Source organism: Lepidothrix coronata, unplaced genomic scaffold (assembly GCF_001604755.1).
Source record: "Lepidothrix coronata isolate B3197 unplaced genomic scaffold, Lepidothrix_coronata-1.0 Scaffold208, whole genome shotgun sequence".
In the NCBI taxonomy this organism is placed as follows: Eukaryota; Metazoa; Chordata; class Aves; order Passeriformes; family Pipridae; genus Lepidothrix; species Lepidothrix coronata.
Genome location: NW_016690388.1, coordinates 1,044,174 through 1,067,271, shown reverse-complemented (window position 1 = coordinate 1,067,271; position 23,098 = coordinate 1,044,174). Strand labels below are relative to the sequence as shown.

Here is a 23,098-nt window from a genome sequence, read left to right as displayed (position 1 = left end):
CTTTATCCACATCTTACACTGAGATCATCAATATGCTCCTTTTTAGACCAGGAGCTGCAGACTGTGTGACTCAGGATTTTCTTTGTACAGTGCTCTACTTCAAATTCCCTCTCAAATTCTGAAGGAAAAGGTCGTGGCTCAGCAAACCACCCTTCTGTTAATGACATAAGCAGGCTTAACTCCATTTATAAAGTCTTCACCAAGAAATTAGAGCTTTGCAAAGTTCATGTTTTGACCTCTACCACATTCACAGATCACAAATCTGATCAAATACATTAAATAAACTGATTAATCACGAGCTCCATGTCAAGTTGTGGTAGTTCTCATCTCACTCAGTACTGATGACAAGCGTGTTTTGTCATACAGTTCTCCCCCAACACACTTCAGCCAGCACTGTCACACCAATTTGCAATGAAAGTGCTTTTTAAATTATTTTTCTCCTCATAATTTTTAAAATCATGTAACCAAGGAAAACACACTTTAAAACCAACTTACATCTAAACTGTAAGCTACCTGAGCACCTGCTGACAGCCTGCAGACTGCAAACTCAATGGTGCTTGGCCTCTGCCAGCTTGTCTAACTCCTCCATCCTATGAATGACCCTCCATAGCAGCTTGATTCAAGAAAAAAAAAAAGAAGAAAAGCTAGTCCTAAGGGATGGACACTACTGTTAAATTTAAAAAAGAAAAGGAAATCAACTCCTGAAAAAAAGAGAAAACCTGCTATTCTTACACATTCCTACAAATGCAAAGACTAGCACATATATCTTTTCCCTAGACAGGACACACTAACATGCCAGAAACACAAACCTCTGCAAGGAGGCATTAGTTTTGACAGAAATAAGTCAGAGGTAGTATAGTATCTTCTTTCAAAAAGGTGGTTTTTCACCTCCCTTTACTCTTAGAAAAGTGCCTTTTATCTGATAATTGATGAGCTGTGCTGACTGCATCAAGTCACAGTCATTCTATGGTTTTTTCATCTCCAGATTAGTGACTGTATAGTGCATTTAACAGCACCTTGATGCTCCTTTAATGCTTACCCCTCAATATAGTCTTCTGTAGAGTCATATAATGTAACTAGGACTTCAGAACTCACCAGAAAAAGAAAATGAGGCAAAGTGAAAATTTATGCGCAAATGCTTTTGGGCCAGGATGGAATGACTGAAGTAAGATCATGTTCTGGAGAACCTTCTTGGTTCGTTGTTGTATAGGGAAGAAAATAGGCAGGAAAAGGGTTATATGAAGCACAATAGCAGAACTCTTTTATTACAGACTAAGGGAGTCACAAGAAAATAAATACATACATCTTAGGTATGAGGGAAAGCAAGAAGATGGTTTGTCCAGACAGCAAATCCCTTTTTAGGCAACCGTCCCTTTATCCTTTACTTAGCAATGCTATGCCTGAAAACAGGGTAAAAGTGTCCACTCTTTGGAATGTTTATATGGGAGGTAAAAGAAAGATTAGTCTCCTCAAGAGCACCAGTGAAACTAAGCATTACTAGTATTCCATTCACACAGGTATGTGCAGAGGGATGCACACCTTCGTCATTAATTTGTATTATAATGTACATGATATGTTAGTAAGTGACCATTGCTAAGGATGGATTTATTATTGTCCTGTAGAGGTGTTTTAACCTGGAAGTCTGTTAATCTCTAACTCTTCACAGGTTTTAAATTTCAGCGGGAAAATAGAGATGTGTCATTTACTTCCTAAAACATGTGCTACATTATACATCACTGAGACTCCCACTGGAGTTAAGATCCCAGTGCTCCAGGTATTCTGCATTAATTACAGAGCAATGCTGTTACCTTCAAACACAAACAGCTCAGAGGGAGAAGGACAAAACCAGAGAGAAACTTCCAAGATGAGAAAGAGCTCAAAATAGCATCCAGGCTGCCTTTGATCCAGTCCAGTGCATTACACGGGCTGTACTGTAACATATAAACCATCAGTAAAAATCACAAGTGTTAGTCTGAATTTTATATTGCCTTTGATTCTAGAAGCTTGACTGGGCACTTACAGGATTATAAAGGTTTCTAGTTTTCCTGACAGGTTTCTTAGCAAGGAGAGGAAGTACCATTGAAAACCAAGGTTGCAGATTTCCAAGGCCAGCTGGCAAGGTGTTCTATAGCCAGATACTACTGGAAAACGAGTATCCTTGACATTCAGCTTCTGATGGGAACTGTTGGATGTGGTTAGGGAACACAATGAATTATTCCCAACATTGTTCTTGGCCCGTAGGCATCATCTGTTGTTAGCAGAGACATTTGGCTGTTCCTGGTGCTCAGGAGACAATCACCTTTTATCCTGCCTGTATTGAAACATTTAGAGAATGTACATAAGGGAGGCTTGAACTCTTCAGACAGAGCTGTAGGAGCCTGTGAATTTTAAGTTTTCCATGAATTAGCTGTGATACAACCAAATAAAAAATCAGTTTCCCTTGCTCTTCTTTCTACCAGATAGCAGAATTAGTAACATCAAATTGTTATTTTAACTATGACTTCCAAAGTTCTACTTAGGTCCATTCAAAGTCTACAAAGAGCAAAGGAAAACTGAGTTGTCCTCTGCTGCAGAGAGGATTTTATCAGGTGCTCATATGTCCTGAGCAGTAAAGGACAACTTTATGGAGACAATCAAGCTTATGAGGTTTTTTAAAACACTTAAGGGCATTACTCTTGACAATCTTGTACAAGACATGCAAAACAGAAATTGCTACATACACTTGCTCATATGCCAGTCCTTCTGCAAGCACTGACAAAGCTAATTAAGGAAACAAATTTCCCTTGTGTACATACTAGAACAAAACTGCCTTTGGAATAGAGCCAGGCACAACTCCAGGCACCACCCATACCACTCTCTGAGTCAAAGTGCAGTTACTGCCTCAGTAATTTTGGTTTCATGGCTGTTCAAAAAAGATTTGGAATCACACAGATGTACTGTTTCAAATGAGAATTTTAAACATTGCCCTCCTTATCCCTGAACAAAGGAACAACCTGGTAACAGCTGAAATTTCCCCCATATCAAGCTTCTGCTAAAGCTTCACATTAATACAAATCTAATAGGAAGGACCACTAAATAACTAAGTGCAAAATAGGGATTACAGGACAAGCATTTTCAGTCTTAGCTACAGCTCTGGCAAATTCTCATAGGAAGTAAAAAGCTGCATTAAACTCAGCCTCCTACCGTATGAAAACAATCTTGACCTTCCAAACCGACAAAACAATCCTTCCAAAACTGACAGTGTTTTGGAAGTGGGAACACATGCACTCTGTGGCTGTATGTAAACACAAAACAGACAGTGAGAAATCCTAGCAGCGAGAGAGTCAAGCCACAGAGAACACTGCAGGAATCAATTCCCTTCACTTTTCTATGTCCTTATTCTTACACTGTTCTCTCTCAAGAGCTGCTGGCAGGGCCACATGTTTGGTTCTTTCATAGGTATGCAGAATCCTTAACTCCCTCTGCCCCTTCCAGAGAATGACTTTCTAAGCTGAAATCTTAGTAAGCCAGAAAGGTACAATAAAAGCAAGTTACTTATGTCCTGAAAGCTGCTGTTTTTATGTGGGGATTTTTGTTTTGCTTTTGTTTTTTTGCTGTGAGAAGGCAATAAAAGTTGCCTGTGATTCCAGTGTTTCAAATCAATGCCTTTCAAATATAAATTACCCAGTATAAGCTAAACATCCATATAGTTTCTCTCTCTGTGCTGCATACCAGTAAGCTGGATGCTAAAACCACTTTTTTTTTCCCTTGAAAAGCCTGGGTAGATTCAAGAGAGAACTCAGCAGACCTCAGGGCACCAAGACTGAGTCCATTCCTATTTAGCTACATACCTCACTACTCACCAGCTCTTACTTTTAGCAACTCTCATCATTCTTCTTTCCCATGTGCTTTGGAATTTTCTCAACAACTGCTAGTTCACATTCCCACCACCATCCCATTTTCTACCTCATTTTATTCCATCATTGTAGAGACAGGTATTTTTCCTTAGGGTATTTGTTAGCCCTCATGGTGACAGCTGAGTACCTCACACTCTCCCATGTGCTTCAACACCTCTCCAAAAGTTAAAACTACTTAGACACATTATCTTTATTTTACAGAGAGGGAGTAAAGATAGAGCAAAATCTGAGTGACATTTGAAAAGCATTTAGAAAGTTTAGAGTTCTTAACTTTCAGACTTTTAATTAATGGAACTGGGAGCTTAAGTTTTGACATTGTTGCTCTACGTTATATGCCTTAAAAAGTTCTGTGAGAAATCAAAGTGTGATTAAGCAGAGGACTGAAACAGGATCTCCCATGCTAAGCAAACACAGAATAAAATGTCCAAGTTATCAATATGAATCCAAACATACTTTATTCAAAGAACAAGATTCGTGGACAGGACAACTATGCTTACAAAAAAAAATGAGCAGTAAAGAGAAAACTGATTACTACTGTGATTATCAACATCAAGTTTCACACTTTTGGTTAAGGTTCTGAATAATTATATATCCATGTCACTAAGAAATATTAATAGTAGCTTAATATTTCTATAATGATCAGGTGTACCTGCAGAGTCTGCTTTCATGCTTGTATATTCAACAGCTTTTTCACGGATTCCTTATACTGAGACATGTTACTTTCTGTTTCACCTTCATTTTTAAGTGCAATTACAGAGTTTCTGTAATTCTTAACCACTTCAGATCCAAGCAGCTCTTCCTTAGAGACATTACTGACATTCTCTGAGGCTTTTATTCGAAGCAGCGTGTCCAAGGCATTTTTCTGAGAGCGACTATTTTCCCAGATATACTCTTCCATATCTTCCTCAGATTTCTCACTCTCCCACTTCTCAGTTTTCTGAAAGAAAATATACACTGTGTTAAAAAACTACTCAAGACTGAAACAAAGCTACAATAATTCAAAGGAAGTTCTCTCTCATATCAATTCACTCTACAAAAGACATTCACTGTGGAAGGTATTTCCTCCTCTAAGTTACAATGCTTGTAACTCGATCCTGTATGAGCAGGATGAGTTTCTTTCCTCCCACTTACCAAGTTCTTTACGGATCTGGCAGGTATAACTGGGCAAGTCAGAGTGGGAAGAAAAGCTTATGGACTATACACAGTGAATAACAAAAAATCTTGTAAAAATAATAAATTTTAAATAACCCTAAATGCTCAAGATTTGGGGGCAGTTATTATTATTTATTATGTTCCTAGCATATGATTTTGGTATGTCTACACTGGCTGTAAGACATGAAGTGAGACAGTCCATACCAAGTAACCTATGATGAAAGACAGCAATCCTTCACCATTTGGGAAATATTTTAATTGGGACTCTTAAGGAAAAGCACCACCAAATAATCCATTTATTCTTCCTGCAAAACAAATTGCTCTTCAAAAGAATCTCTATCCATAAGGTGCTAATTTTTCCCTAATTAGCACTGCAAGATTAGACAGGATCACAAGTTGAGCACTGACAGACATCATCCCAGTGCCTGTAAATACTTGGCTTGTACAGTTGTTCTTTATAAATGTTGTCTTTCAACATTTCTCCAGCAGGCCTTCACAGACTGTTTAAGGAATATTTCAAATGTTATAACCTGCTATTTTTGTATATTTAATTTTTATTGTATTTTGGTAAATATATATGCTTCAGAGGTAGATTTTTATACGTGCTTATTTATTTTTATACTTATTTAGTACTTTACTGATGTAAACAACATATAGTATCCTTATATTATTTCAAGGATCACAATTTAAAGTATTTTGAGTTTATCTCTGGTGTTTTTCTTAAAATTGTTATAAAACTGTGTCTAAATAAAACTTGCATTTCTCTGGAAATAAGTTCAAAAAAACCTTATAGTAAAGCATTTACATCATATGCATTTTTTCCTTTTTTAAATCCCTTACCAGAAAGAGCTCTTCAGTAAATTTTTAACTATGCTATGCAGAATCAAAAAAACCCTTGCAACAGTAGAGATTTTTTTTTTCCTTTGTTGTTTGGGTTTGGCTTCGAGTTTTGGGTTTTTTTTTGGGGGGATGGGGTGTTGGTATTGATTTTTCATTTATTTTACAATATTCTGTCCACTAATTGTCAAGGCTGCTGCAGTCAAACCACAACATTTAATAACCTTTTATTAAGACCCAAGACTTTTTTTTCCACTACAACCCTGAGTGCTTGGATCTGTCTATCTGAATTTAAAATACTTTACCAAATGCTGCATCTTTCACCTGGTAAATGGAATCTCTTGATTTTTAAATCCCTGAGTCCAAATGTTTAGTAAGAAGCAGTGAATACCACCGTTAAAAGGTTCTGACATGAAAACCTGAACACAAATACAACACAGAAGTAAAAGAATCTCATTCAGTTTTTAGAGAGGAAAAAAGGAACAAAAGGAAATCCTGTAGCCTGTATTGCCAAAACAACTGGGAGTAAGTGGGTATAGTAAAGTATTCCTTGTGTGTTTGACAAATACTGACATACAAAGCGGAGATTGACATAGTTTTTAATTAACATCATCATCCTGGTTTACATATCCCTTGTTTATCTGCATAATGACTCTCCGAGACACTTTTTTCCCCAAACTCGGACAGAATTTTAAAGCAAAAGCCTTTCTCACAGGGATAGGGTTTCTCAGGAGTAAGGGAATATGGGTATCACCTCTGGTCACTCCTAAACTCGTGTTTGAAGTTCAAACAAAAGATCACTGTGAGCCTTTTAAACACCTCTAAGTTATAGCAGAGACAACAAGAACTAATTACAGGTATTACATTTATCTCTTCAGGACAATCCTGCTCTGCACATATTAACTCAGAGGATTTTGGAGATGCCTCCTGATAAACAGATTAAGCTTTCCCCACCTCCTTTGGGCAATACAGAGCAAGATTTTAAAGGGGATTTTAAAGAAACTGTGAAGTATTTCTTTCTTGGAATCCTTCCCAGCAGAGTGATTTGTCAAAATGGATTTTAAAGTAAAATCTGACTACATGGTAGGGGGTGAGGGGGAAAGCAGGAAGGGATTTGACAGTAGGGGGAGATTTCCAAATCCATTCCTCAGCCCTGCTACAAGAAGCCAGTATCCATCACTGCACTGTTGGTGGCCATGTCTCAAAATGAAAAGTTATCCTCCAGATGACCAGTCCAGACATACATCACCAACAGGAAACTGAGCAGAAATCAGGTTTTTGCAAACTAACTGAATCAAGTGAAACTTAAAATACCTTTTCAACACAATTTATTGCAAGAGGAAAGTGAACCTAGATTTATATATGCAATTGAAAATGTACCCTAGATAGACAAGGGTATCCATGGGTATCCATGAACTCTGAATAGCGGGAATGTTACAAGTGTTGTAGTCTTGGTTTAAAGTGTTATGAATTAAACGTCAAAATTAGGTCTTTATCACCCCAAATTTTGTTAGTTGATTATTTTTGTCCCCTGTAAATTTAAAATGTTAGTGAACACTGCAGTAAGAGTCTTAAAAATGAGAATAAAACTATGAGAACTGGAATACAAGTGTATTTATAACATTTTTCTAGAATCCCCACTTAGTGAACAAGGTTAAAAATCAAGAATATATATTTATTCAATGAATTCACTAAATATGATTGCCTCATTCTCTCACACAGAAGACAGAATCTCAGTATGACCCAGTCTGGCTGAATATCCATTCAGCTGATAATTTCAATCTTTGTCTCTTACCAAAACTTACAATAAGAACAAAACCAAAACCAAATTAAAAAAATAACCAGAAGACAACTTTTTTATATAAGGTCAAAGATCTGAACTGTTGCTAAAGAGGCACAGAAGACCTATTTTTTTTTAACACTTCCTAATGCAAATATAGAGAATTATTTTTTAATGCCATAAACAGAACAAGGATTTGTTTCTATGCAAATTTTTTATAGTACAGTACAAGCCAGTATTTTGGGAGGTTAACAAGCCTTTACTGTGCTTAATCTGAAATGCTGAAAGAGTATGAATGCTCAAACAGTACTTTGGACAGTGAAATTGCTTTTTACATGTAAGTCATTAACAAAAAGCTTCAATTTATATTGTACCTTTAAGTACAGAAAAAAAGGGAGCATTTTGCATCACTTAAGCAGGCATTTCACCATCAGTTTGCTTGGTTTTTTTCTGCCAGTTTAACTTGCACAATTTTGCTGTCACAGTGATACAGAGGCTTAAAATTGTCAGCTCTTTGGTGCTTCTTTTGGGAAAAACATTTTTAATAAAATTTTGAAGTGGCACACAGAAATCCTGGGGACAATTAAAAACGTGACTCATGTTAGCTAACTTTATTGTCAATGGTATAAGCAGTTAAAAATTTAATGCTGTTTAGCAAAGACCAAGTAGTTTAGTGGGATTTTTTTTTTTTTTGGGGGGAAGGAAAGTTCCTTAAATTCCAAGTCAAATTTCAAACTCTGGAATAAATACATCTATTTCTTAGTACTGCACTGAAATAAAAGATATTCTGTGTGGTACCATAACCTTACATTTTCAGGTAATAAATGACAGCTATGCTAACATTTTCCAAATGATTGGTTACTTTCAATCCTAAGAGGAACTGCCAGAACAATTACAGACTCTTTGGGTATAATACACCTTTCATTTGTACTACTTAGTCAGCAACTTACAAAGAAATGCCAACAGAAATTTGTAGAGAGGCAAAACATATTTTTATCACATGATATTGCATAGAAACATTTGAATTTCTTGGTGATGTGAAGTAAGTTAAAATACATTCCTCTGAATAAGCAGAACATTATTTTCTAGGACAGAGCAACAGCACAGGACAGGTGGGACCTCTAGAGGATCAAGGCAAATCAGGACAAACTGGGAGGACTAAACATTTCAGTAGGGTACAAATGTATAAAGCAAAAGGAGAAAAAGCAGAGAAGCAAAACAAGAACTTTGCCTCAAAAAATAGCACTGCATGCAAGAGATGCTCTCGTGTTTCATGATACTCTCAAGCTTCATCTCTGCTTCTGTCACCAGCTCCAGAGTCCTCAGTGGTTGCCTGAATTGCCTCTTCCAAAACAACACTTCATTTCTCTGGGCTGGAGTGGCTGCAGCATTTTCTGGAAAATCCAGGCTTCTGTTAAGGGTCATTTGTAAGGTATTTATCTAACTCTGTTTTCTGAATGCTGATCAGGTAAGATTCTGATCTCATCATGAAAGATCAGTGATATTAAGAGTCCAACTCTTTGGTGATTTTCTGTTCATTTTTTTAATGTCTACAGCCCACAAGGCTTCATTTCACTCCAACATATAGACTGAAAATTAAACAGCTGCAAAAATTATATTTATGTATCAAAAAGAAGCCTTGTTTCTCCAGCTACTAAAAATAAGGAGTTTAAACTTACTTAAACTTACTTAAGCAAAAAGCTTACTACAGTCTGAAAAAGTACAAAGACAATTTTTAATTCAACCTTTTGCTGGAATGCTCATCCTTTGTGGTACAAGAGGTACAAAAAAAAGTGTAACCTTCTTCCACTACAATACACATTTCCCGGCAGAAAAACCTTCCTTTTATTCTAAATGTTTGAATTCAGATCGTCAGAGAAAACTTACTCAATTTAACGTCTAATTATGCCCCTTTAGCTTTACCTTTTCTGGTTCACATTAATGATGAAGACTCAAGTTGTTAGATTTTGAGCACTGGTGAGCACACAAGGAAATGGAATACATGCTTCAAAACCAAGTTTATATTACAACATTTAGAGTCAACCCTTACTTTGGCCTCAGTTTGCATTACTTAAACCATTGCATTACAAACACATTATAATAACATGCTGAGAAAGGCCTGTTCTAGGAAGGAAGAACACAATTATATTACATTTCTAAGATCTCCTACTGTGAAACTGCAAAATTCTACTGTTACTAAGTGTTACTGGCACAACCTGAAGTGATAAGAATTGTGGTTATTTGTAATGGCCTAAAATAACTGTAGTTGAAAAAAATGAAGTCTAAAGAAAAGCATATTATCACTAATGGTCAGCTAAAATATTCATTTAGCATGCACACAGACTTGCCACCCCACCAGTGGGGTGCCTTGCCACTCAATGCTTTGTTTAAAAAGGAATGCAAGGTAGTGTGGGCCATTTTCCTCAAACTCATTCAAACTGTACAGCTGTGAGGTGGGTGGATAAATTTCAGTTAAGCTTCTATCTACTGTCACTCTGTCCATTTTTCAGTTTTTTTCCTTCGCTCACCTTTCTGTTTCAAGTTCCCTGCCCTTTCATCCCAAGTACTATTGGCATCTCCAATGCAAGCAGAGAGCAGAGAGATGCACCCAGAACCCCTTTGGCTATTACTGTTCGTATTAAGAAGCCACTTTCAACCTCTCCTACTGTTACAGTGATTCTTCCTTACTGTTCTTTTTAAGCCTTGAATAATTTATCAGATTTCCATAACCACAGTACTCGAGAAACCAAGAAAGTTCCACAGTGTGTGCAGCATTACCTATCTACTAAATATCTACTGCTGATATGTCAGATTAGACCTTGTACTTTAAGAAATACTGAAGAACAGAAAATCCATGGGCAACTATTTATCACTCTTTGAAGATCTCAGATCTGTAATGCAGAATTGAGATCCTCCACTCTCCATCCTCTTGCATTTGTGTAGACTGAAACATATGTAGAATTGGAGCAAAAAAACCAAATGACTCTGAATGTTCTTCCTTACAGGAAAATTGATTTCCTGCTCCATTTGCTTCTCCTTCCTTCTTTCAACTCATAACAGAAGTGGACTTTTGGGTGCTAAACTATTAATCCAAGCTGAGTGTGAAGAAATCAGTCCATGATCCTTTTAACCACTCGAGGGCAGCAAACTCTTACTCTCTAAAAATCACCTGATAACACGAAAATACACCCAGGTTTCAAGTGATGTTACAGCACTCAAGAAATACCATTGTTTAAAGGCAGTAAAAATACAACTGGTTAAGCTGCTGTTTAATACTCTACCTAATATATCTCACCCTTGATTAATTCAATCCAGACACCATCCTCAGGGATAATTTGAAATGAATCACAAAAGAAGTCCAAAGAAGATAAGTTCAATTCTTACCACTCAGTGGTAAGAATTACATTTCTAAGATCTACTACATTTCTACTCAGTGGAAGTCAGCTATCTAATTTATATATTCTGAAATCCAATAAACACAAATATTTCAGTATTAACCTGAAAACTATTAAATAGGAAGCAGAAGATCTCCAAGTGTTTTAGAGTAAGAAAATAAATGAACATACTTAAGTTTTAAAATCTGATTGTTTTAAAAATAACTGAACTCATAGGTCTGATATCTACTTCCACTTGTAACTGTAATAGAAGTGTATCACTGGCAACTAAAACATAATTACACTTGAAATTACATTTCCTGATGTATATCTGCATATAATTCTTCCTTTTATTCATTCATTCATTCATCATGGCTAGGCTTCATGAACCAAGATTTGGGAAGGGCTCTACCCACGTTTGTTTCAAGCACGCTGGTGGCTAAAAAGGCCAATACAAGATAGACAAGTCCAACTGCAAAAGGCACAGCAGAAAGACTCCTTAGGTGGTATATTCTGCAAGGCACAATTCTTTCTGCGCTGTCTTTTCTCCTCAAGAGTGATCCTGTGTGCTTTCTGAAAGGAAGCAGCAGCGTTATAGATGATGGGTCTCCAGGCCTCCCGGTTGGAGGCCAGAGTAGACCAGTTATGATGATCAGTATGGCCAAGGCTGAGATGTTGTTTCAGGGAGTCCTTGTATTTTCTCTTTGGGGCTCCTCTCTTGTGGCAGCCAGTGGCAAGTTCACCATAAAGCAAGATCTTAGGGAGGCGGTGGTTGGTCCTTCATCCTGGAGACGTGCCCTGCCCAGCACAGCTGCGTTCTCAGTAACATGGCCTCAATACTTGTGACTGCTGCTTGCTCTAGAACAGATGTGTTGGTCACATAATCTGACCAGTGGATGTTTAGGATTGTACGGAGGCAGCGTTGATGGAAGCGTTCTGGGAGACGCAGGTGGTGGCAGTAGACCCATGATTTGGATCCATATACAGCACAATGGCTCTGTAAACACTGATCTTGGTACTTTTCTTCAAGTGTTTATTTCGCCAGACTCTTTTATGGAGTCTTCCAAAAGCACTGTATGCCTTTGCTAACCTGTTGTCTATTTCTCCGTCGATCTTACCATCCGAGGAGATGAGGCTGCCTAGGTAATTAAACTGCTGGACTGATTTGAGCTGATTCACCAATGGTGATATGGGGATGATGGAAGACTTCTTGAGGTGCAGGTTGATAGAGAACTTCTGTCTTCTTTAAGCTGACTTCCAGCCCAAAGAGCTCAGCAGCGTCTGCAAAGTAAGAAGTTAAACACTGCAGAGCTGCTTCTGTGTGGGCGACAAGGGCGGTGTCATCAGCATAGAGCAGCTCCCGCTATAGCAGAAGGAATTCTTCCTGAAAGTCAGTGTGGTTTCAGAGCCAACAGAAGTACCACAGACATGGTATTTGTTCTCAGACAACTGCAAGAGAAGTGTAGGGAACAGAACAAAGGTCTCTATGTAACCTTTGCTGACCTCACCAAGGCTTTCGACACTGTGAGCAGAAAAGGTCTGTGGCAGATTTTGGAACGTTAAGGTTGTCCCCCCAAGTTCCTTAAAATGATCATCTCACTTCATGAGGATCAGCGCGGCCAAGTCAGATATGGTGATGCACTTTCTGAGCCCTTTCTAATAACCAGTGGTGTGAAACAAGGCTGTGTTCTTGCACCAACGCTATTCACAATCTTTTTCAGCATGATGCTCCAAAGGGCCACAGCAGACCTCGATGATCAGGACAGTATCTACATTCATTACCATACTGATGGAAGCCTTTTCAACCTAAGGTGACTGAAGGCCCACACTAAGACCTTAAATCATATTGTCCAGGAGCTTCCTTTTATACACACTTGCCAATTCACAAAATACAGAAACATAGTTATTAACATAAATTCTGTCATGTTTAGAGAGAGATATTAGGCAAAGTTTTCAGGATTGAGGGTAAAAATTACATGCATCCAGCTTTCCTTCACTGCCCTCATCTTTTTATTCAATTGCATCACAAACATGCATTAACACACAGCGTGACACTACTCTGCTGTAAAAGTCATCAAATCTTACAATTAGTTCTGCAAACAGGACTGATGTTACTGTCTAACTGGCAGGCCAGTCCCCATCCATTGCCCTCGCACAATAAAGTTGGTACAAATTAAAATAAACCACACATTGTTTGCTTATGGTTTACAAAACTCCCTTTCAGCAAGTCACTAAAAGGCATTACCACTGATCATGGAGGGAAAAAACCACGCCACAAAGCAAAACATGTCACACAAAATAAAAAACCGTGTCTCAGGAAACCATTAATTTTTCATGGAAATCAAAGACAATTACAACTGATTGACAAACTCATCAAACATTAACATGGAGGTTGCAAGGTAATAAAAGGGAAGGAGACTTGTGCATATTCAACATACACTGAACACTCACGTAGCAGTATCATATAGCCCTGTCTGCCATCACTAATTAATGCCAGAGCACAGCACAGACGTGCTGTTCGTGCTGAAATTAATAAAGTGAGCAGTGTCTAACCCTCTTGTCATTGCAATACTGATCTGTCATTAATTTCAGATTTGTAATGCAATGTAATGCTGTTGGGGAGAGGAACATCCATGTGTACAAAACTCTTGAAATCTAGAGTAAATGTTACCCTTCACAATTAATTTAATTTGACGTACTCTACAATTGCAAAATGTATCCTTCAAGGCAGCTCTCACTGAAAGGGAAATATAGCTCATCCTCCTAAGTATGTCTGTAACGTCACCCCTGCAACCATCGAAATCGAGAACACCTAAATTCATAAAAATGCTGAATATGGAAAATACAACTTATAAAAAAGAGTACATCTATGGAAATAGGGTGATGGTGAAAGCTTTTACTGTCTGTCTCAAACAATGTGACTAGTAACAGTACACTCAACTTTATGTTATTCAAAACATTAGTATGGATTTTCAGCATTAATTTTATTTCAGACTACTAACTTGTTTTCTGCAAAAAATGCCTATTTATAACCTACACAACTAACCACAAAAATACAAGAGACAGGTCTGAAGAGTTCACTGTGAAAGAAAGATCTGTAGTCTAAAGATATCTTATTATACTTAGAGGCCTATTTAAAATTTGTAGTAAATTAATAATAAATTGGAATAGTACCTTTCATACATTTGGATTGGATATCTGATATGTAAAACCACTTAACAAAACAAGCTACAGGGAAAAATTCCAAATACTCTTTATCATGAATGATTATGGAAAACTTTACATTACACTTGCTTTATCTAAAGAGTTATAAATTTTTTTTTATATTTTTCAGGACACTAACACCGATGTAATGAAATGCTAAAACTAACAGGAGGTGCAGAGGAGGCCCCTTTCCTGAGCAGGAGGGAGCTCAGAAAAGCAGTCAGCTTGAGGCAAAGTGAGAGAGCATTTAAGAAACCGAACATTTCCAAATTACAGTCATTGTTTACTTTAGCCCAGGAAGAGCCCAAGAAAAGACATATTCTAAACAACAGGTCCAAGCCCGGAATCAGGCAAGATGTAGATATTGTGTTCTCAGTTTTCACAGCTTTTAAGCAATAACACACCCCTCTGTTTTTCTGGAACAGACTTGGGTTTGCCTTTAAACACAGTCCCTGTTAAAAGTGCATAGGTAACGGGAGATAATCACAGAGCACACCATTCCTCTGGGTGCACTAAATTCATATTTGAATATTGTGCACAGGCAGCCCAGTGTGATGCCACATTAGAGGTACGTTTAGGAATCCTGACAATTAAGGTGTTTTCTGGTAGGCTCAGAGTCAGTTTTAGGCTCCTGGCTGAGAGGAGTAAAGCATTGGGAAAGAATCTCTTATTGAGGTCAAAACCAAGTGAACTTCTTAAAAGAGACAAACTGTTTACAAACAACAAAATAGCACTTGTGAAGTTAAGAGAAATGCACTCAAGTTGACTCTGGAATTAAGATCAAACATAGGCAACTTATCTTGGTTGAATTTGAAGACAAGTGAGGTGGAAGAGGGAAAGAATCTCGAGATAATTTACTTTAAGGTATGACAGAGAGCACATGCACATTAGACAGCACGAGCTACTTAAAACTGCTTACCCAAGATTCGTGGTACAGAACCGTGAGCAGGTGCATGCCATAATCATAGTTCTGTCTTCTTAGGGGACACCTGAAAATTCAGGAACAAAGCTCGTTTTTTGGAACAAGATGTTAAAAATCACCATCTAAGTTTCTAATTTGTAATGTAGGGAATCTTCGGGAAATGTGTGTTTAAATCACATGCATTTCTGAATTACACCCAACCAAGAATAACACCTTGGCGGTGAGAGTATTAAGAACATGGGAGAAAGGGCAACTGCAACTCAGTAGGAAAATTTACAAAATCCAAGAATTAACAAAACTTCAGGAAACATTAAAAACTTTTTTGCCATCTGTGCCAAACTGGAACCAAACACACATAAGTCTGAACTCCTTTAAAACCTGATTTTAACAGTTAATAACAGGAGCAGTGTTAAGTTTAGGTGCTATTTTAGCCTTAAAAATATAATAATTCACCAAGAGAATAGCTGGTATTACTGGAAGACACCCAGCCCTTTCTATACAGTGACCATTGGTACAAGCATTTTTGTTTCCTTCTGGTAACTGTACCTGTCTGTGACAATTGTGAGCACATCTGTCTCCTGGCAGTACCGCTCTCCTACAAGTTTAACAAGCTTCTTCTTTGCATGGTCATCCAAATTCAGGTTAGAAAGTTTAACCTTCAAGTACAAGAGAAAACAACTTTAACTCCTTGGATAAATCCAATCTCTGCACTTTGGAAATACTTGAGACAGTATGGCACACCTATTAAGAATCAGAAGGACAGCTATTCAGGATGCATTTGCATTGAATACTGCAGAATTTCTTCTGATTGTATCACATCAGAAGTCTTACCACAAGGCAAGAATAATGTGAATATTCAAACAATATATACATGCATAATAAACACCCACATAATGCCTAAATTTCCTGAGCTCCCTTCCAACCTCAAGTATGTCATGATCCTATGCTGACAAGGCTGCTGTGCCTATTGCATACACACTGATGCCTGGAGGCCTGCCAACTCAACACTTATAAATAGTGCCACATTCATGTGACCCATCTTTCAATACCTGTGCACTTCCAGGGCCAAAAAATTAGTAATGAGAAGATCTAAGCAAGACATGGAGAACCTTTTCTACAAGGACATTCTTCAGAGGGTACACTATTTTGCTTACATCACAGCCAACTTCAATGCATATCCATAACCTGATGACCTCAGTTCTAATATTCTGCAGAATACTTCAGGAAATCCACTGCTTTTTATTTATTCTGACTTTGAGGAAACAATTTCCCTCATTTCCTTATAGCAGATCATACTTGCACGTTTGGAAAAGAAAAACAAGTATTTAGGCTTTTGAGACAAAGGCAGTTTACCAAAATTACTACTTACTCTTAAAGTCACCACTCTTGCTTTGGGATTGCGAATAGACGTCCCTGAAGAAACATAATCTACAGTTTCGGTTTCAATGGGGAAATGCTGTTCACATTTCTCATCACTGTCCAGAGCACTTGGCCATTCAGTGCAGAAATCTGTATATAAAGAGAAAACACTACAAGTAATACCTGTTTGGTGTATTTGGTTGTTGTTTGGGTTTGTTTTTTTTCCAGATTTATTGTAATCTATCTTTTTACTGGGTTTAATCCTTTTTGTATACTGGGTTCTCCAAAACCCAGGATACAGTACTCCAGATGCCAAACAATCACAGAATGGTTTGGGTTGGAATTGACCCTCAAAGATTAAAGAGTCCAACCCCCTGCCATGGGCAGGGACATCTTTCACTAGATTTGGCTGCTCTAAGCTCATCCAACCTGACCTTGAACACCTTCAAGGATGGGGCATCCACAGCTTCTCTGGGCAAGCCCTTTCAGTGTCTCACCATCCTCATCACAAAAAATGCTTCCTTTGCCTCATTAGGTTCTCTTGCTGGCTGGCAGAGATTCTCTTGATCTTCAGCAGATCCTGTATCTCCCCAGCAGACCTTGCTCTCAGAGAGGGTTTCTAGTATTAATAGCTTTTTGGTCATTAAATGCAATCCAGAATGACTGAACCCTGGTTCAATCACAGAGAGTCTTTTGAGAATTCTGTCACATTCATCACTCACCTTTCTCAAGGCACTAAACTATCAACTTGTCAGTACAAGCAGGAACTCATTGAAAAGTAAAATTTCAGTCTTTCTTGGGTGCTCTCCTAAGACACACCTGCCAACCACCTAGGTAACTCCAGGCAGCAGCAATAAAGCAGACAGTACTAGCCAAAGCCTGACAAATAACCAGGTTCACAAGTGTACCATGTCTCACCTTCTACTTGATCACACACATTTACATTCTCACCTTTAAGAGCTGCACAGTGCTTCTTAATTGCAGGAGGAGTAAGATGCAAAAAATTGGGAATCTGAAACAGACACATTAAGAGTTACCACAATAATGGCTTTTTGTCTGTTCCTAAGTAAATGGACATGACTGAAATCCGATTACACTTCTCACATTTGTTATGGTAATACAACACGCTGAATAAGATATTCAGATAAGTCCTCAAGTCTGATTTAGGAACAGACTTCAGTCAGCCCTAGTACAAAAATCACAGGAATGATCACCCTAAAAATGTCTCCAGATTTCATTCGTTACTTAACTTTGTTACCATTTCATTTAGAAACTGAAGAGGATCATCCTGTTTAATAAGAGAAAACAGTCTCCAATACAAACACCCCAATCAAAGCAGTGCAGCCTTAGTGAATACTAACATTACAATAACCACCCACCCATGTGATGTGTCTTACCTTAATAAGTTCTAAGTTGCCTTCTTTTGGGGGAGGTACTCCTCTCTTCACTGGGTAACCCATTCGGATTGGGAGAGGCACAGAGGCAGGTTTAAAGGCAGCTGCTGTTGGATAAACACTGCTCCAGTCCTGATCCACAGCCATCCTCTCTGTTCTGGGAGGTACAGCCTAATCAGTGGAAAAGGATACAAGCTGGACGTGAGATACACTGTTTGTAAGACAAAGCAGGATCAACACACAAAACATAAATCAGCAGGGGAAGGAAAGGGAATCAAATCAGTATGGAACTGCAAACTCTGTTTCCTAAAGGGCCTGAGCATGTAGTTGGGGGCAAGACAGTGAGTTTTAAAATACTGGAATTCTGAAAATGTGAACCAGTTGATAATAAAAGAAACAGATTATAATTGACATTTCTTGCTATAGAAATTCCAGTACAGGAACAATGTATTAGTATATAGAAGAAATAGCTCATATTCTCCAATAACTGACCACAGTTTCAGTCAAATGCTCCTAAAAAACCTAACAAACAAACAAGTCACTGTTTTTTTCCCAAAAAACTTTAATTTTTAATGTAGAGGGGTAGAAAGGAAATGGATATATGCAGTCAACTGGTCTTACTGCTTTGATGTATCATAAAATCCACTCTTAAAAGCTACAAAAAAATTTAATGTATCCCAGGTCTACTTCACTATTTGCTTTTAAAGCATCATAACCTGCACTATACAACTTTTGACATGTACATGTGGATGACAACAGGAAATTTTTAGTTATTAAATGTCCAGATATCAGTTTTAAATCCACCGTGCACATACAATTTCACTGATGCACAAGATCACACTTTTTATTTACACCAGAAAGAAACCACCACAAATCCTGTAAACTCAGATTGAAAATAACAATAAAATGTCTGTTTTTTTGAAAATGCAACTTTAAGTTACTTTTCAGACCTGTGGTACATGGTGTCAATAAAAGTTAACTATTAACTTACTGTTATGTTTTGGCTTTATGAAGGCACATACTGAAAAGAGCTGGGACATTACAGAAAGCAGGTGCTGGCCTGGAACAGTCACAGGGTTTGACTGCAGAAGGGGTTCCTGTTATGACACACAGCTTAGAAAACTGTCTCAAACACCTGAGTTAGCTGCAAATCATTTCAGTACTTACAAACTGTGGTGTCCTGCCTCTTCTCCTTATTGAAGCTGAAAGAAAAAAAAAACAAAACAGAGCCATTTAAAATACAAATTTTTATATAGGTTTTTTTTTTTTGAGGGGGCAATGCAACATAGTCTTCTATACTTTTTTTTGCGCTTGTCTTTGTACCAATGTTCATTAATACTCCCCAATCTTTACATGGAAGAAGGGGAAGATCAGGTACTCAGACTGCAGATTGCTCATTTATTTTTTGAAACATTAGATAAAAAAGAACTTCAAGAAAATGAGTGAGAGTAAACTTTCACCTTCATCCCTGTGCTCCTTCTTTCCCACATGGCTGTGCAGCCACAAATCACCCTCCCACAGCAGCACAAGATGGATAAACCTAAGAGTCACTATATCCAAAAGGAGAGTCACATGGCTCCATCCCTTCCTTCTGACTTTACACCCTCTTCTGTGCCACTCTGCAGCTCAACTAACCTCTGTATGAACAGTTTACACATTGGATTGTTTCTCTTCTTGAGCTGGGGATGGGGATCATGTCAATCCAGTTTAATGAGCAATCCTGTAAGAGTTTAACTCCTTTCAGGCCTGAGCCACCCTCTGACTCTACTTTATAGCCAGATATTACTTGGAGATGTGGTGAAGGACTCCCAGGAATGCATGAAGATACCAAATACCACTGGATTTTCAAATTAAACAGAGATCTTGCTTCCCTCCATTTCTGCCCCCTCCTGAAACTCTAAAACACTTCAAACTCCGCTCTCCAAAAACCGACACTGGACAATGTAGCCTCAGACAAATGAAGGTGAAGCCGATGCCATTTACTTTCAAGTGACTGGTTTGAGCTCTCAGGTTTTATTTTTTTGTATATATTTAGCAAAAAAAAAAAAAAAAGGGATTTAGGAGTGGACGTTTGGGTTTTCCCCTCATTAATGTCTTACAACCCTACCTCGCAAAACCTGGCGAACTTTATAGTTCTTTCATTTTCCTTACCCGAGTACTTTATGTACCCAATTCTGCTCATCCTCTTCTTGCTATATAAAAAATTTAAATTGAAAGATACATCCGGGGGTTCTACAACAGTTCACACACAGCATTCCTTTATCGCCTGACCTGCCTTCCTCGCGGTGCTTTCACACGCAGCCACACTTCGCACCGCACTGTTTCTGTTACAAACATCCATAATTTCAGGCCAGGACCCCCTTAACACTTAAAGGATCTTACAGCCCTCGGCAAACCATGAAATTCCCTCTGGGAATAACCGAAACCAGGCACCGCTCCGCCGCAGCCCCGTCACTCAGCGCTCGCTCCCGCCCTGCGGGCGGAGGCGCAGCGCGGCCCCCGCGCCCCCCGCGCTCACCTTCCCGCTGCTGCGGCCCTTCCTTGCCGCTCACCGCGGGCGCCGAGGAATAAGCGGCGCGGCCCCAGCGAGGCGCGGCTGGGAGTCCCCCGTCGGCCCCGCACCACAGCCCGGCCCGGCAGCACAGCCTGGCCCCGCACCACAGCCCGGCTCGCGCCGCCATCGCGGCCTCCGCGCAGCCCCGCCCGGCCCGACGGCGGCCGGCGCGGGCCCGGGGCCGGGAAAGCTCCGCCCTCACGGAGCGGGGCGAGACGGGACCCGGCGGGACTCGCTGTGCCCGCGGGGAGGAGCCTCGTGCTCCGCCATTGCGTGGAGACGTGGAATACCACGGATCGGGGGGACTCCTGGACCTGCTCGGGAGACCCCGGAAATCGCACCATGTGCCTGAGAGCGTTGTCCAAACACTCCTTGAGCTCTGTCAGGCGGGATGCTGCGACCACTGCCTTGGGGAGCTTGTTCGGTGCCCAACCATCCTCTGGGGGGAGAACCCTTGGCTAATATGTAACTTAAACCTCCCCGTCGCAGCTCCAGCCGTTCCCTCAGGTCCTGTCACAGAGAGCAGATATCAGTGCCTGTCCCTCCTGAGGAAGGTGCAGGCGGCCGCGAGGGCTCCCCTCAGTCTCCCAAGTTTTTTGGGGGGATTTTTTTTTTCCCCCCACGCACACCTGAAGGGAGGAGGACGGGTGAAAGCAGCCATGAAATACAGTTCAGAACAGGAGATCTAGACAACCTCTTAAGAAGAAGAGTTTAAGAAAGTGTAGCTGTAAATTAAAATAGCGTCACTGGTAAAATTTGTTGGGATAAGGCACAGACCTGCAAATAAAAGTGCATTTCTGAAAATAGTAATCAAAACCACCTGCTGAGAGTTTGATGACATTAAAATCTCCCTCATTGCTCTTCAACCAGAACCTCCTGTCTTTCTCACATTCACTTCTTCCCATAGGATCCTTCACCTCCCCTTTTTTGTTGCAGGGCAAATTGAATCATGCTGGACTACATCTGAAACATGCTAAAAACCTCATCTGAATAACTATAGACTGTACAGCAAATAAGCTGCAAAAAGGACTCAAGTTTTTGACTCCTATTTCTTTCACACTGAAAAAGCCTCAGATTAAAAATAATCTAAATAGCAGCCTGGAAAGTCCTGTATTAAAGAAATGGATACTGCTCAGAGCCTTGTCTTTGGAACTCAATAAAAATGAAGTGAAATATCATCAGGCATGTTAAGAGTTTGTCTGGAACATAGCATGAGACCACTTACACATGCTCTAGAGGGAAAGCTGCTTTCAGCTATCCTAATGTTTTAGCCACAAAATAAGTCTTGATAGGGAAACAAAACTGTTGGTAGCACAAATGGTCCCAGTAAACTATAAAGATTTCCAAGTCTAGTCGAAAAACACATGCACAATTTTATCCATTTTGGTTTTGGTTTGGGTTTTTTTTAATGTAAAATAAACTAGTATATCTTCCAGAAGGACAGGAAAGGTAAGAGGGGGAAAAGTATTCTAGGAAAAACATGCAAGCAGAAAAGACTACAATGATTTGTTTATATCTAGGAAATCAAAACACTGCCAGATATCATGTGGAATTGGAGCAAGGAAAATTGAATGACTGAATGTTTTTCCTTACTGGAAAATTGACTTCCTGCTCCATTTGTTTCTCCCTCCTGCTTTTGAACTGGACTTTTTAGTGATAAACTATTAATTGAATTTTCTTCTCCATTGCACCACAGCCAATTCAGAGTCCAACATCTTGTCTTGATGGCCACAGTTCATAGGAGACATTTATATCTAGTAATATTCTACATGGTTTAGAGAGCAAGAATTTCACATACACTCACCCCCTGCTGTTATAAACTCACCTTATGAAATGTTCAAAGTTGCTTTGATTAGATGTCCTACAGATGTTATGAGCATGTGGTGTCGTGGTATTTTAACTTCTGCACTAACACAGTAAGAACACAACTATCACTGACCTCACTGCTGCTGCTGCTCTGAAGATTGGCTCAAATCTCATCTCAAATGGCATATTCAAAGTCCACAGCACAAACCTAGCTTAACTACAGGAGGACAGGCAAGATTGTTGAACAGGTTGTTCAAAAATCTTAAGCCCTGAAGGGTTTCAAGACCCAGATCTGGTCTCACACCTTCCTTGCTTTAAGCAGCAGGACAGGCTGGAAATCTCCTGACCTCCCTTCCAACCTCAAATATGACATGATTCTATGCTGAGAAGGCTGCTGTTTCTATTGTGTACACACTGATGCCTGGAGGCCTCCCAACTCAATACAAAACAGTGATTTCAGGAATCAATTCTCAGGACACCTTTACGGCAAAAGTTAGTGCTGATTTGTAAAGGAATTTTTTTAAGAGAGCCTCTTTAATCTTTCCTACCAGGCCTTCCCCAATCTTCTGTTGCATTTGATTTTAGAAATACTTTGAAAGAAGAACTTGCCATCTTCTTGCCTTGGGCTAAATCAGCAGGGGGAGGAAGGGGAATCAAACAACAAATTCTATTTCCTAAAGGATCTGAGCTTGTGGGGTAGAGGACAAGACAATTAGTTTTAAAATTCTGGAGTTCTGCAAGTGTGAACCAGTTCATAAAACCCATGTTACTTCGAATTGGATGGAAGCAGGGTTTGGCTGCTAGTATCCTTATCCATGAA

General features: G+C 39.2%; 1 protein-coding gene across 1 annotated transcript; it reads right to left on the bottom strand.

Moving 5' to 3' along the window:
- Positions 1-4,325: 4,325 nt before the first annotated feature.
- Positions 4,326-20,115, bottom strand: MRPS35 (mitochondrial ribosomal protein S35). The gene is made up of 8 exons (XM_017832865.1): positions 20,070-20,115; positions 19,086-19,120; positions 17,922-18,089; positions 17,476-17,536; positions 16,535-16,674; positions 15,712-15,821; positions 15,163-15,232; positions 4,326-4,833 (listed from the first exon to the last, which is right to left on the bottom strand). The coding sequence occupies exons 1-8, from the start codon at positions 20,098-20,100 to the stop codon at positions 4,561-4,563; spliced, it is 888 nt and encodes a 295-aa protein (XP_017688354.1). The 5' UTR covers positions 20,101-20,115; the 3' UTR covers positions 4,326-4,560.
- Positions 20,116-23,098: the final 2,983 nt, after the last annotated feature.

Coding starts and splice junctions, on each gene's coding strand:
- MRPS35 (XM_017832865.1), bottom strand. CDS start 20,100: ATGAGCAGAATTGGGTACATAAAGTACTCGG. Junction 19,121..20,069: donor TGGGTACATAAAGTACTCGG/GTAAGGAAAATG, acceptor TTTTTCTTTCAG/CTTCAATAAGGAGAAGAGGC. Junction 4,834..15,162: donor TTCTGTACCACGAATCTTGG/GTAAGCAGTTTT, acceptor ATTTTCTTTCAG/AAAACTGAGAAGTGGGAGAG.